The following is a 12,335-nucleotide window of genomic DNA, read 5'->3' as shown; positions in this document are numbered from 1 at the left end:
AAAATTTAAAACTTTTGTGCTTCAAAGTTGCACTAGTTGAGAAAGTGAAAAGACAACCTACAGAATGGGAGAAAATATTTGCAGACCATCCTTCTAACACGGGTCTAATATACAGAGTACATAAAGAACTCTTAAAACTCAACAATAAAAAGAAATATAGCCCAATTAAGTCCTTTAAAATAACCCAATTTTATAGGATTTGAATAAACATTTCTCCGAAGGAGATATAAAAACGGCAAATAAAAACATGAAAAGATACTCAATACCATTAGTCATTAAGGAAATTCAACTTGAAAAGATAATAAGAGGGACTTCCCTGGTGGTCCAGTGGGTAAGACTTCAAGCTCCCAATGCAGGGGGCCCAAGTTCAATCCATGGTTAGGGAACTAGATCCCACAGGCATGCTGCAACTAAGAGTCCACATGCCGCAACAAAGATCCCATGTGCCACAACTAAGATCCAGCACAGCCTAAATAAATAAATATTTTAAAAAAGATACTAAGATACCACTTCACACCCACTAGGGTGACTACCACCAAAAAGGAAGATAATAACAAGTGCTGATGAGGATGTGGAGATATTGGAAGCCTTACACGTTGCTGGTGGGAATGTAAAATGATGCAGCCACTTTGAAAAACAGCTTGGCAGTCCTCAAAAACTTACACATAGAGTTGGCATGTGACCCTGCTACCCCACTTACAGGTATACACATGACTGTTCACAGCAGCGTTACTCATAACAGTTAAAAAGTGGAGACAACCCAAATGTTGCTGGATAAACAAACTGTGATATGTCCATACAGTGGAGTGTTATTCAGCCATAGAAAAGAACCTTCACACCACTGATACACGCTACAGCGTGGTGAACCTTGAAAACACACATAAGTGAGAGAAGGCACACATAAAAGACTACATGGTACGTGCAGACCTTGGAGATCTCGAGGGTTTGGTCCCAGACCACCACAATGAAGCAAATATTGCAATAAAGTGAGTTACATGAATTTTCTGGTTTCCACCAATGCATATAAAGCTATGGTTACACTACACTGTGGTCTATTAAGTGTGCAATAGCATTTTGTCTAAAAAAATACATCCCTTAATTACAAAATAATGCTGTTGGAAAAATTGCACCAATAGACTTGCTCTATACAGGGTTACCACAAACATTTTTTTTTTTTAATTAATTTTTTTTTTGGGGGGGTACACCAGGTTCAATCATCTGTTTTTATACACATATCCCCGTATTCCCTCCCTTCCTTGACTCCCCCCCCTCGAGTCCCCCCTACCACCACAAACATTTAATTTCTAAAAAACATATTATCTTCAAAGCACAAATGAGGTATGCCTGTATATGATGCCATTTATCTGGAAATGCCCAAAACAGGCAAATCCATAGAGACAGAAAGGAGATGAGTGGCTGCCAGGGGCTTGGTGGGAGGAGGAAACTGGGAACAACTGCCCGTGGGTACAGCCTTTCTTCGTGGGGTGGTGAAAATGTTCTGGAATTAGCCAGTGGTGATGGCCATGCAGCACTGTGCACACTAAAATCTCTGAGCTGCACATTTTCAAAGTGTGGTTTTTATGGTAAGTGAATTATAGCTCAGTAAAGAAAAAATACTTAAGGGGGAAAAATATCTTTCCTCTACCATTAGACCCTAATGGTTACAGTGTAACTAATTTTCTTCACAATTGATATATACATGGGTGTGTGATGTGTTTTATCACACAAAGGCCAAGGGGACCTGAAGTTTGCAGGAGATGGTAAGCTACCAGTATAAGGGAAATGAAAGTTTCTTGACTTAAATGCCCCCAGGAGTAGACAGCAGCCTAACCATGCCACTCCAAGTTGGTGCGCACACACTGAACCAGGTAGCACACTGGTGCTGGTAGGGACTGGTGACACACAGGGACTGACCTGGTCACCTCCCTCAGTGGTTAGAGATGCCAACCTTGGCACCTACTCTCAGGGCTGCCCCCCACCCCCCACACTCTCACAAGACTTGAGAGGCCACACAGGACAGGAACCACAGCTGCCTAGGCGGGCAGCAGGGCTCCTGTGACGCGAGATACACAGCAGTCCAGGGGCAGTCTCAGGGGCGAAGGAGTTGAGACCATGGGGGCAGGGGCACTCTGGCCTGGAAGCCCTAAGCTCCAAACAGGCATCGCACCCAGGGTTCCTGCATTTGCAGAGCACCCTCATGCAGAGAGGCCCCCGCTCAGGCTCCCCGCCAGGGTTTAGTCCACCCGCCAGGACTCCAGGCAGAGGGCATGTTTCCTGGCTGCAGAGCTGATGCTGATGCTTCAACCCCACCAGGATTGGGGAGACAGAGACAGAGCTGGAAAGGTAACCCCGGGGCACATTTCTACAGAAACAGGAGGGCAGGCGGCCAACCCTGCACTCACACAGCACAGAGGCAAACGCAGACTGCAGAGCACAAGTGTGGCCGTCCCCACACAGACAGAAGACAAGGGCACGTCCCTGCCAGCCCAATCAAGGGCCTGCACGTCGCCTGGATCCCCACTGCCTGATGAACTGCAGCTTATCCCACGTGCCCTCGCTCCTCCAACCCAGCCTCCTGCTGCTCCCTAAAACCTCCACCTAGAAGATCCTCTCTAACCTCCCCCAGCTGCCTCCCCGACAGAGGCCTTCCCCGAAGCCCCTGTTAAAATGCCCGCTCCTCCCCTCCCGCAGCGGTCAACACCCCGGGGGTGCAGAGTACATTCACTGAGCTGCTTGTCTGCTGGTCCCTCTTCCGCCCCTCGTGAGGAGGTCAGCTCCACAAAGACAAGGCCATGGCTCTGTCTGGTCCACCACTAGTCCCCAGGACTAGCCTGAGATGTGGCAGGTGTTCAATAAGCACCTGGAATCATCCATCCAATGGATGGATGCTAATCGGGGAACGAGGGGGACAACCAGCTGCCTGAGGAGGGGAGGGAAGCCAAAGGCTCCCAGGGAAGGTGACAGTCAAGCTGGGTCTTGAAGGATGAATAGGATCCCACAGGGCAGAGAAACAGGAACAGCACAAGCAGAGGAAATGAAGGGTCTGGAGAGGTGGCTGAACCCAGAGCGAGCAAGGAGCGGGGCAGGCAGGGCGGAGCGCAGTGAGGGGCCAGAAGCAGAGCACCGGCGCCTCCTGAGCCGTGAGGGGTTCCGCCAGTCCTCCAGGGAGGCACGTGTACACCCCCCAGCAGCCTCCCGTACCCCTCACAAGAGCTGAAGAGGTGGGAAGTGTCCTCCCTGCACAGCAGTCAGTGGCTCCACGGGATGGGACTCTGTCCATCACTGGCCCTGCGGCCGGACTGTGGCTTCTCCCGTCTCCAGGACTCGGGTCACAACAGCACACCTCATCAAGCTGCTCTGAGACAAACGGAGTCGCAGTCAGTGCGGTGGGTAGGACAGGCCTGGCACAGAGGGGCACTCATTACTGCTGCTGGCAGAACAGCAGGCGCCCCAGGGTTCCAAGGACAGGTCGGGGTGCCACCTTCAGCTACTGGTCTAGCTGGGTGTCCTGCCCAAACATTCCCAGGTGAGGCTCAGCAGAAAGCAGAAGCACCATGAACGTCCACTGACGCACTCAGCGTCCACACCTGTCACCACTGCAATGTGATACTGAACTCTGGTAAAACTAAGAAAGATAGGTGGAACAATCTAATTTATCACACATTTACCGAAAACCAAGTGGGTGTCTCATAAGTACCAGCTGACTCAGTAAATCATTCTTGACGGCACTCGCCCCACCTGCATACACACTTCAGCAGTAAAAGAAATGAGAGGCAAGAATCCTCCCGCAGCACTGCCTGACCTACAAACGAGATTTAATCTGGGGACAGGCAGAGCTGAAGTCATGGTGCTCTGCTCTTTGCACCTGAAATTAAGCCAGTACTTTCCCTATACTGCTGCAGAACATTCCAGGGAACATCCAGGGTACGGTGGGCACCACAGCCTTACCTAATCTGAAATTACTGGATATTTAGATACTTCTCATTGTCTGGCAATGAAAGAAAACGCTACAAGGAACACACAGTGAGGCCTTCTCATGTTTTCCTCTAGGATGAATTCTTAGATATTCCATGGTCATAATTTCCCTGCTTCTTGGCATATGCGTACTTCAGGCAACTAAATCCTTCTGGAAAAGAAGCTGGAAGAACGCCCCCTTGAGCTCAGTAAGCACAAAGCGAGGCCTGGTTGCTGTTTTAATGCGCACTGTGACGTTCAGAGTTGGAGGAATTTTTTTGTGTGTGGCCATGTTACTCATCTGTGGGTGTTTTGTTACTTCTACGCATCTGTTAAGGCTTTTCACAAAGTCCAGGCTGACTCTGCATCTCTGCCACAAACACCCCCCCCCCCCCCCAACGTTTAACACGTCTCCTGGACGTGGACCCCTCTGTCTGCCTGGCCCTCCGGTTTGCTGGACACTGTCTGGGGAGCAGCCGCTCTCCTTCAACAGAATCCCTGCCCCTCGGCCGCTGCCAACCCTGGGGCACCTCCCCAGCTGGCCGGACCCAGTCTGGGAACAGCCTCAGTCTGGCTACTTCCTTGGATTTGGAAGGTATAACTGAGAGGTGGAAAAAGCCCATTTACAGCAAGAGAAGGCTGAAGCAGTGGGAGAGAGAGGAGTTTAAACAAGAGGAGGGAGAATGTCCTGGGGTCCCTTTGGTGCCAGTGTCTGAGTGCAGGCCATGCCTGGGCCCAGCTCTGGTCCTGGGTCTGAAACACTTCCGTGTCCCTCAGCAAACTTCCTTTTCAGGAGAACAGATCAAAGGGAGTCTTAACCAATCCAGATGTTGCCAATTTTCATGTTTGAATCTTTCCACCTTTACTGTCAAGCTCAGGGAATCATCACTCCTCCAGATAACAGAGGGTCACTTTTATTCTATTAGATTTTCTATAACTAGGAGGGATGTTCTTAACTTTTTACGCCATAAACAACTGATTTTTAACAACTTTTTGATCCATTTGGACTATATTTGTATTGTAGGGGGCATGAATCTAAATTTATCCTTTGGGGCCAAAAGCATTATAATTAGTTTCTCCAACATCATTTATTAAACAAAACTCCTCTTTCCTGGGTTCTGTGGGACCCCTACACTCAGGTATTACACATGCGTCTTCTGGCCCACAGGGGTGACACGCCCATTGCCCCCCACCCCCATTTCCAGCACTGGAGGCTGGTAACTGTTTATACAGCTGACAGAGTGGGCACCTCCCTTCATGAGTCCTTTCCTCAATACATTCTTTCCTGTTTTCTTACCAAACTAACCTTAAATCTAATTAAGGCCCATCTTTCAATACTCAGTAGTGCCATCAGTAGGAATCCATGATATTAACATAAGAGAGTGGCTTGTGGGCCTCCCTGGGAACCCACTCTCCAGGTCAGGACCTAGGCCCCTCCACTTACTCACTGTGTGATTTTGGTCAACTCGCCCTCATGCTCCTCATCTACAAAATGGTACAAGTAACAGTACCTACTTCATTGGGACACTGCGGGAAATAGAACAGAATGTATGTGCAAAGGGCACAGTCCTGAAATCAGGGCTGGATGAGAGCCTGCCCTCACCTTGATGCCCCTGCCCCGGCCTCAGGACAGTGCCACCTAAGAGTCTTGCCCCCACCCCACACTTGCCTGCTCAGCGGCCAGCTGACTGGAGGAAGATTCAACAGGAGTGTGTACATGGGAGAGAAAATGTCTTAGTTGTACCTGTTTGTGGTTTGGCTTTGTATTTAAAATAAAAAAGAAAGGAAAGGAAAGGAAATAAATTTGAAACTTGTTTGTCACCATAAAAATAAAACAAAAATTAAAATATTGCCCAGCAAAAACAAAATGAAACAAAACAAACGAACCAGCAAACAATGGACAGGACACAGCACCCTCTCCTGCTCACTCCTGCCCTCCCAGGCCCCCGGTGGGGCCAGCATGGGGCTTACGCTATTGCCCCAGCCCTTCATTCTAGTGAACCCGGGCAAGGCCACGATGAACAGGGAGAGCGACAGTGCTTTAGCCCAACACAGACCTGGCTTTTGGGGTCAATGGTTTCAGATTTTCCATCAGACTGTTGTGACAGCAGACGCCTGTTTAACCAACAGTATAAAATGTTATTCAGGCCTAACATCCACACCAAGAGAAAATGTAGTACAGTTATCTTGAGCACCAGACTCTTAATCCAAAAAGAAAGGACCGCACAGTAGGTAGAGGGAACTGAATGCAGTCTGCATCCCTGGTACATCAAGCGTGCAGCCTGGGGAGCAAGACGTGAAAGAGGTGAGCCAGGCAGGGGCCGGGCAGGCCTCCAATGCAGATGGAGGAACATGGCTGTCAATCTGCCGTCACAGGAAATCTAAAAACCTAAGCCGAGCGGCAACTGTCAGATCTGCATTTTGGGTAGAAAGTCCATCGACACTGCAAAGAATGGATTTTAAGGCATGAGATGCTAAACTACAGCCTGTATCCCAAATCTGGCCTACTACCTGGTTTTGTAAATAAAGTTTCATTGCGACAAGTTCATGCCCATTAATGTAGGTATTTTCTACGGCTGCTTTCACAGAACGACAGCAGAGCTGAGTAGTTGAAGAAGAGACCCACATGGCCCAGAAAGACTCAACGATTTCCTATCTAGCCCTTTACAGAAAGTTTGATAACCCCTGATTCAAAGACTGGGGGCCAGGGAACCAGTTAGGAATATACTGCAATCGGCAGAGAATTAACGAAGGCCTGAATTAATGCCACGTTTAAAGGACAGGGAGTAGTGAAAGTGTTGAGAAACGTGTAAGAGGTAAATCTGGCAGAGACATGAAGGGATGGGGAGAGGCTTCCAGGATGACTCTGCGGTTTCCAGCTCGCGGCTGGTGGGACCATGAACTGCCAGCAGGAACCCAGGGAGAGAAGCCAGGGTGGGAGAGACAGAGGCTGCTGAAGCTGTGGGCCCTCTGGATATGAGTCCAAAGGTCAGAAAGAGGTCATCGATCAGAATGACCCAAAATGATAAGAGGGCTGACCTCACCCAAAGAGAGAAGAGGGAGCAGGAGGAGGACAACCCACCCTCAGAGCGCCTGCCCTGTAGAGCTGTGAGCTGCTCCCGGAGCTTTCTCTATTTCATTCAACATCCTGGGTTTTTTTGTTTGTTTGGCCGCTGCGAGCAGTATGTGGGAATCTTAGTTCCCTGACCAGGGACTGAACTCTTGCCCCTTGCGATGGAAGTGTGGCGTCTTAACCACTGGACCTCCAGAGAAATCCCTGACATCCTTTCCTTTTATCTTCTCATATAGTTACTCAAACAAAAACAGTGTTGGTAGAAAAAGAACACAGAAACTAACCTGATTCAGCTCTCAGTCCCAGGCCTTTGGCTTTTAGTCTTGAGTGAATGAACTCTTCTTTTTCCTAGAAGAAGACAGCTATCAGAACTCCCTTTCTTCGTCTTGCTGTGTTTCCTTCTGGAGAAGTGTGGATGTGGATTTCCTGAGAAGTAGCCCATCTCAAAGCCTGTTTTAAACCACCTGAACTTAGTTAAAAGCTTCGTGCTCAAAATAGGATTTGAAACTGAGACGTTTAATAAACTTTGGGAGGCACTGTTTGTGTATACATCCACAGAACAAGACAAACGCACTCCAGTTGACTTAGCCCGCCCAAACGGGTAAACACACGGCGCCTAAGTCTTTCTTCTGGATTAGAATATTTATATTCCTTTCTCATGGTTTATTGATGAGTATGCTGTTAAGAATTCTGAATTCTCAGGAAGAATGACAGCACATCCCAGACCCCGTATTTTCAAACACACACACAGTGTATATATATGTGAAACTGGCAGTGCTAGTTCTGGCTCTGCTACTCCCTTTACTTCCTTGAAAGTCTCAAAATGTGTGATTCTGTGAATGATCAGTATTTCTTCTTTACAGTTACGTATTGATTTTAAAGTTCTATGCATATACACACACACACACACACACACATATGTATGGGGGAAGAGACTGAGATGCTACCAAATAACTGAAAGGCAAAGCAGAGACTAAAGATTTAGCGCCCCCAAGTGGCCAACTGTAGTATTTCGTGTTCTGAACAAAAACCTAAACTTACCTTATGAAAAGTCAAATTCTGGTTTGCCCAGAACTGCTGGTTCCATTTCTGTGTTTCTTGTCTTAATTCTCTTAACTTTTGTTCCAAAGGTGATTCATTTTCAGGGATGTAAAAGTGAACAGGTCGAAGGTTTGAATATTTATCTGGGGGTCCTATCCAATCATGGCAAGATTTTCTTGGAGGGCAGAATCCTGAGACCTTTAACAAAAAGCATGGCATTAATGTACAACTAAATGAATCTCTAGTATTATAAAATGAACAGTCCAGATTTATTAAAGACCCTTGCTACCTTCCTCTTTTTGAGACCATGTGCCAGGGAACATCCAGATTGAAAGAACTATAATAAAAGCATTAGCATTAGCACTGCACCAGACATGTTCAACAGTGGTGCTGGGGTAGGTCAACATCCTACGGCAAAAAAGAACGTCAACCTGTGCTTTGCACCATTTACAAAAATGAATGTAAGCGGATCAAAAACCTAAAATGTAAAATCTAAAACTATAAAACTTCTAAAACACAATAAAAATTGTACAACCTTCGATTAGGCAAAGATTTCTTACATATAGCACCAAAAGTACAATCCACAAAATAAGAAATAGATTCACTGGACTTCATCAAAGTTAAAATTTTCTGTTCTCCTATAGACGCTATTAGGAAAATGAAAAGACAAGCCACAGACCGGGAGAAAATACATGCAAATCTGTATAAGGACTTGTTTCCAGCATATGTAAAGATTTCTCAACACTCCATAATAAGAAAACAGACAATCCAGTTTAAAAATGGAAAAAAATATCTAAATAAAAGTTTCTGAAGATCTATAGATGACAAATAAGCACATAAAAAATGCTCAACATCTTTAGTCATTAGGGAAACGCAAATCAAAACCACGAGATATCATACACCTGTTAACACGGCTAAAAAAAAATCTGCCAAAACAAGTGTCATCAAGGATGTAAAACAAATGAGCTCTTAAATATTGCTCATGGCAATGCAAAATGGTACAACCACTTTGGGAGAGAAAGCTGGCAGTCCATTATAAAACTAAACACACACTTAACATCCAACCCAGCCACCCCTTCCCAGGTTATTTATCCAAGATGCATGAGAACACATGTTCACACATGTGAACGTGGATGTGACTCTTTGCAGTGGTTTTATGTATAAGTGCCAACATCTGGAATCAGCCCAAATACCCTTCCACCAATAAATGGAAAAAGACAGCATGGGGCGTCCACATGACAGATACTACTCAACAACAGAGGAGACCACAGGTAACACAGAGCAGTCTCAAAGGCACTATGCTGATTGAAGAGGCTGCATACTGGATGATTCTACTCCCAAGACATCCTGGGAAAGACAGGTGCTGGGGTGGAGGAAGCGGTGACTACAAAGGAATTTTCTGGGGTAGTGAAAGTGATCGATATCTTGAACTGTGGTGTACATGTCTGTCGAGAGTGAATTTTACTATATGTGACTTGGACTTCAATAAACGTGATTTGTGTGTGTGTGTGTGTGCGCCGCGCGCACTTACTTTAATAACACTACATTTACCACGTTATCACCATCGAATGTAAATTCAGGTTAGACAAGAGAATTTCACAGGTACAACAAAGCATTCTGTGGTATACCAAAGTTTGTGTAATGTCTGACCAAACCAGCTTGCTCATAAATCACTTCCATTACAGGCAATTTATTTAGTTTAACATTTATGATTCTTATAGAGAAAATAAACATACTGCACGCATTTAAAAAGTGTTCTTCATATACCTTTGCATTAGCACTTAAAATACACATTTCTATTTCAAAATGATATTTAAAAATTATTCTAATGTAACAGCAGCAAAATATAATTCTGCAATTACAAGAGAGCTAAACAGGGATCTACAATTAAGTTATTCTCATGTTTACAACTATGATTCTGAAATAACTACTACTTCAAAGCAGCTCTGTTACCAGCTTTTTAGGTTTGGTTTAAAAACACACATATTGCCGGGAGGTTTATACTGTTGTATTCCATGCACTGTTGTGAAAGGGTTCCTCAAGAGCCAACCAGCCCTTAAAAAAGTACTCAGTCCACAAGTCAGTCAGAAAGAGTTAAATTAACTGGGGTAAACAGGATTCCTACACTACATCAAAAGCATAGGATATTCTGCAGCAACTGGGAGCATATTCAGGATTGGCATGTTGTCCTATTTAGAATTAATTTCCTAAGAATGGATACTGTACCACTACCAAGTGCGTTTAAAAGTGACATGTTTCTTTTGCGCTAATCTGACTCCCCTGAATGACCTAGCTAGTGAACTTGGTCACCAAGCAAATCAAGCCTGCAAGAAAGGATGCCAATATTCAAATTACCATGTAACTGTCTGACCCAAACAATTTATTTTCAACATAAACATATAACCTCAATATGAGATGTCTAACTAAAGCAAGCACCACCAACAAGACCAAGACAGCACCTCCTCTTCTAAGGTTTAGGTTTTTCCCAGAATTCTCGATACATGGAATAGCTCATACCAAGAGTCACTGTTCCCACAACAAAGCCTTGGGCTGCCACGCGCATGTGGATCCGGTGAACAGGCATGTTAGTATTTCCCCTGCTCTTTAACTTATATAATCCCTATGCAACGACTGCTGCGAAACCTGCCATTGCAATGGGGGCAAATAGTGCCTCTCCAGCTTTTCCGGTAAGTTTAGATCCCTGACTTCATCATATGAAGAAAGAGAAACATCTGTGTACTTGATATAGTGACCGAAGAACCTTCAGACAACTACTAGATGTCTCAGGCTCCAACCGGCTTCTGCAAAACCTGATACTAAAATAAAAAGATCAGCTGGGTAATCAAAAGACTAGCTTTCCACTTGTCTGTTAAAAGATCAATAATCCATGGAGGGAAACAGCATTCAATTTGGAAAGCTCTTATAACTTATTTTTTAAACAGCAAGCTCTACCTATAATGGAAAATATATAAGTGAATCACTTTGCTGTACACCCCAAGCTAACACAAAATGGTAAATTAACTAAACTCCAATTTTAAAAAAGCAAGCTCTACTGAGCATGACTTCTATCTCCAGAACAACAGAGTGTCTCCCACCAGCCCTCCCTCCATAAACACCTAGAAAACTACTCAGCAACAGAAAGAAGTAAGCCACTGACAGGTGGAACATGGACAGATCTCAAAACAACAGAAAGGGTGAAACAGCCAGGCACCAGAGAGGATGCTCCATGTGACTCCACCTGTGTGACATTCTAGAAAAAGTAATCAGATCAGTAGTAGCCCCGAGTGAGGGGTGGAGGGGATTGGAATGATATCCTAGATCTTATTGGGGTGACTGCAAAGATTTACACATTTCTCAAAACTCATCAAACGTACACTCAAAATGGGCACACTCATTTGACTATATATAAATCACACCTCAATAGAGTCAACTGAAAGACTGGTACAACTCACAAAGATAAAAACCACTACACTGGACATAATTAAAGGCCCCAGAGGGCCCTTCATGCAGGGTGTTCAGTGCTTCACTGTCGCCACTACAAGCAGCAACTTCCAAGGAACTAAAAATAGAGATGCAGGGTTTGCAAAATTTAAGATAAAGCAGCTCTTTGTCTATCGGTAAGCAGCTTGCTGATAATTTAATCTGAAAAACATAGATTTAATAGCTAATAATTTCACAGCTAACCAGGTGCAGCTATGTGTTTCGCAATGGCTCACTTGGCAGGAGCAGCATGGGAGGAAAGGAGAGGCCAAGCAGACGCTCAGCGACCTGCACAGTCCTCAGCCTTCCCGTCCCTGGTGTGGGTCTGACTATCTTCTAGGTTCCTGCACTTCCCTTGACAATTAAAGAACCAAGTGTAGACTAAGAAAGGAAACCAAGTCGCTACTTAGGAAACACAGTCAGTCAGTTTTCGCTTTGACGGCCACCACTGATCACCACCAACCTACCTACATCAACCATCCCAAGAACCTGGCCTAACAGAAGGAGATCACAAAATGCAGCACCACCCGCTGGCATTCTCCTTGTCTCAGATGCTATGACCTTCCTCAATCTTCTAAATTCCCAAGCAGTCTAAAAACAGGAAGAATTTAAAACACAACAAGGATAGCAGCAGGTTTGGTCAGGAAGTAGGTTACAAAGTCGGGTGCATGAATAGTTCAGACCACAGAGAACACCTGAGGTTACGTCAGCTCTGCCATCACTCCTCAGAATTCAGCTATATTATATGTCAAGTTATATTATAAAATATGCAGGGATATCCACTCAT

The 12,335-nt window shown here is 45.3% G+C and overlaps 1 protein-coding gene across 10 annotated transcripts in view; it reads right to left on the bottom strand.

Annotated features, from left to right (window-relative positions):
* LOC130850893 (cytochrome c oxidase assembly factor 8) overlaps positions 1 to 12,335 on the bottom strand; it is a 29,079-nt gene that overhangs the window by 7,794 nt on the left and 8,950 nt on the right. For 5 of the 10 annotated variants that reach the window (XR_009053042.1, XR_009053041.1, XR_009053040.1 and 2 more), the window contains exons 2-4: positions 8,069 to 8,266; positions 7,312 to 7,375; positions 3,202 to 3,357 (exon numbers count right to left, since the gene is read on the bottom strand). Coding sequence is in view for 4 of the 10 variants with exons in the window: in XM_057730372.1 (XP_057586355.1) it covers positions 3,202 to 3,357; positions 7,312 to 7,375; positions 8,069 to 8,266 (418 nt within the window). In the remaining 6 variants the exon portion in view is untranslated. Of the gene's footprint in view, positions 1 to 3,201; positions 3,358 to 7,311; positions 7,376 to 8,068; positions 8,267 to 12,335 lie in introns of those variants that run through there. The other 5 variants (XR_009053045.1, XR_009053044.1, XR_009053043.1 and 2 more) reach the window with 2 other exon arrangements.

This window comes from Hippopotamus amphibius, chromosome 4 (genome assembly GCF_030028045.1).
Source record: "Hippopotamus amphibius kiboko isolate mHipAmp2 chromosome 4, mHipAmp2.hap2, whole genome shotgun sequence".
NCBI classification, from domain to species: Eukaryota; Metazoa; Chordata; class Mammalia; order Artiodactyla; family Hippopotamidae; genus Hippopotamus; species Hippopotamus amphibius.
The sequence above is the reverse complement of the archived record's forward strand: the minus strand, read 5'-3'. Positions and strand labels throughout refer to the sequence as shown.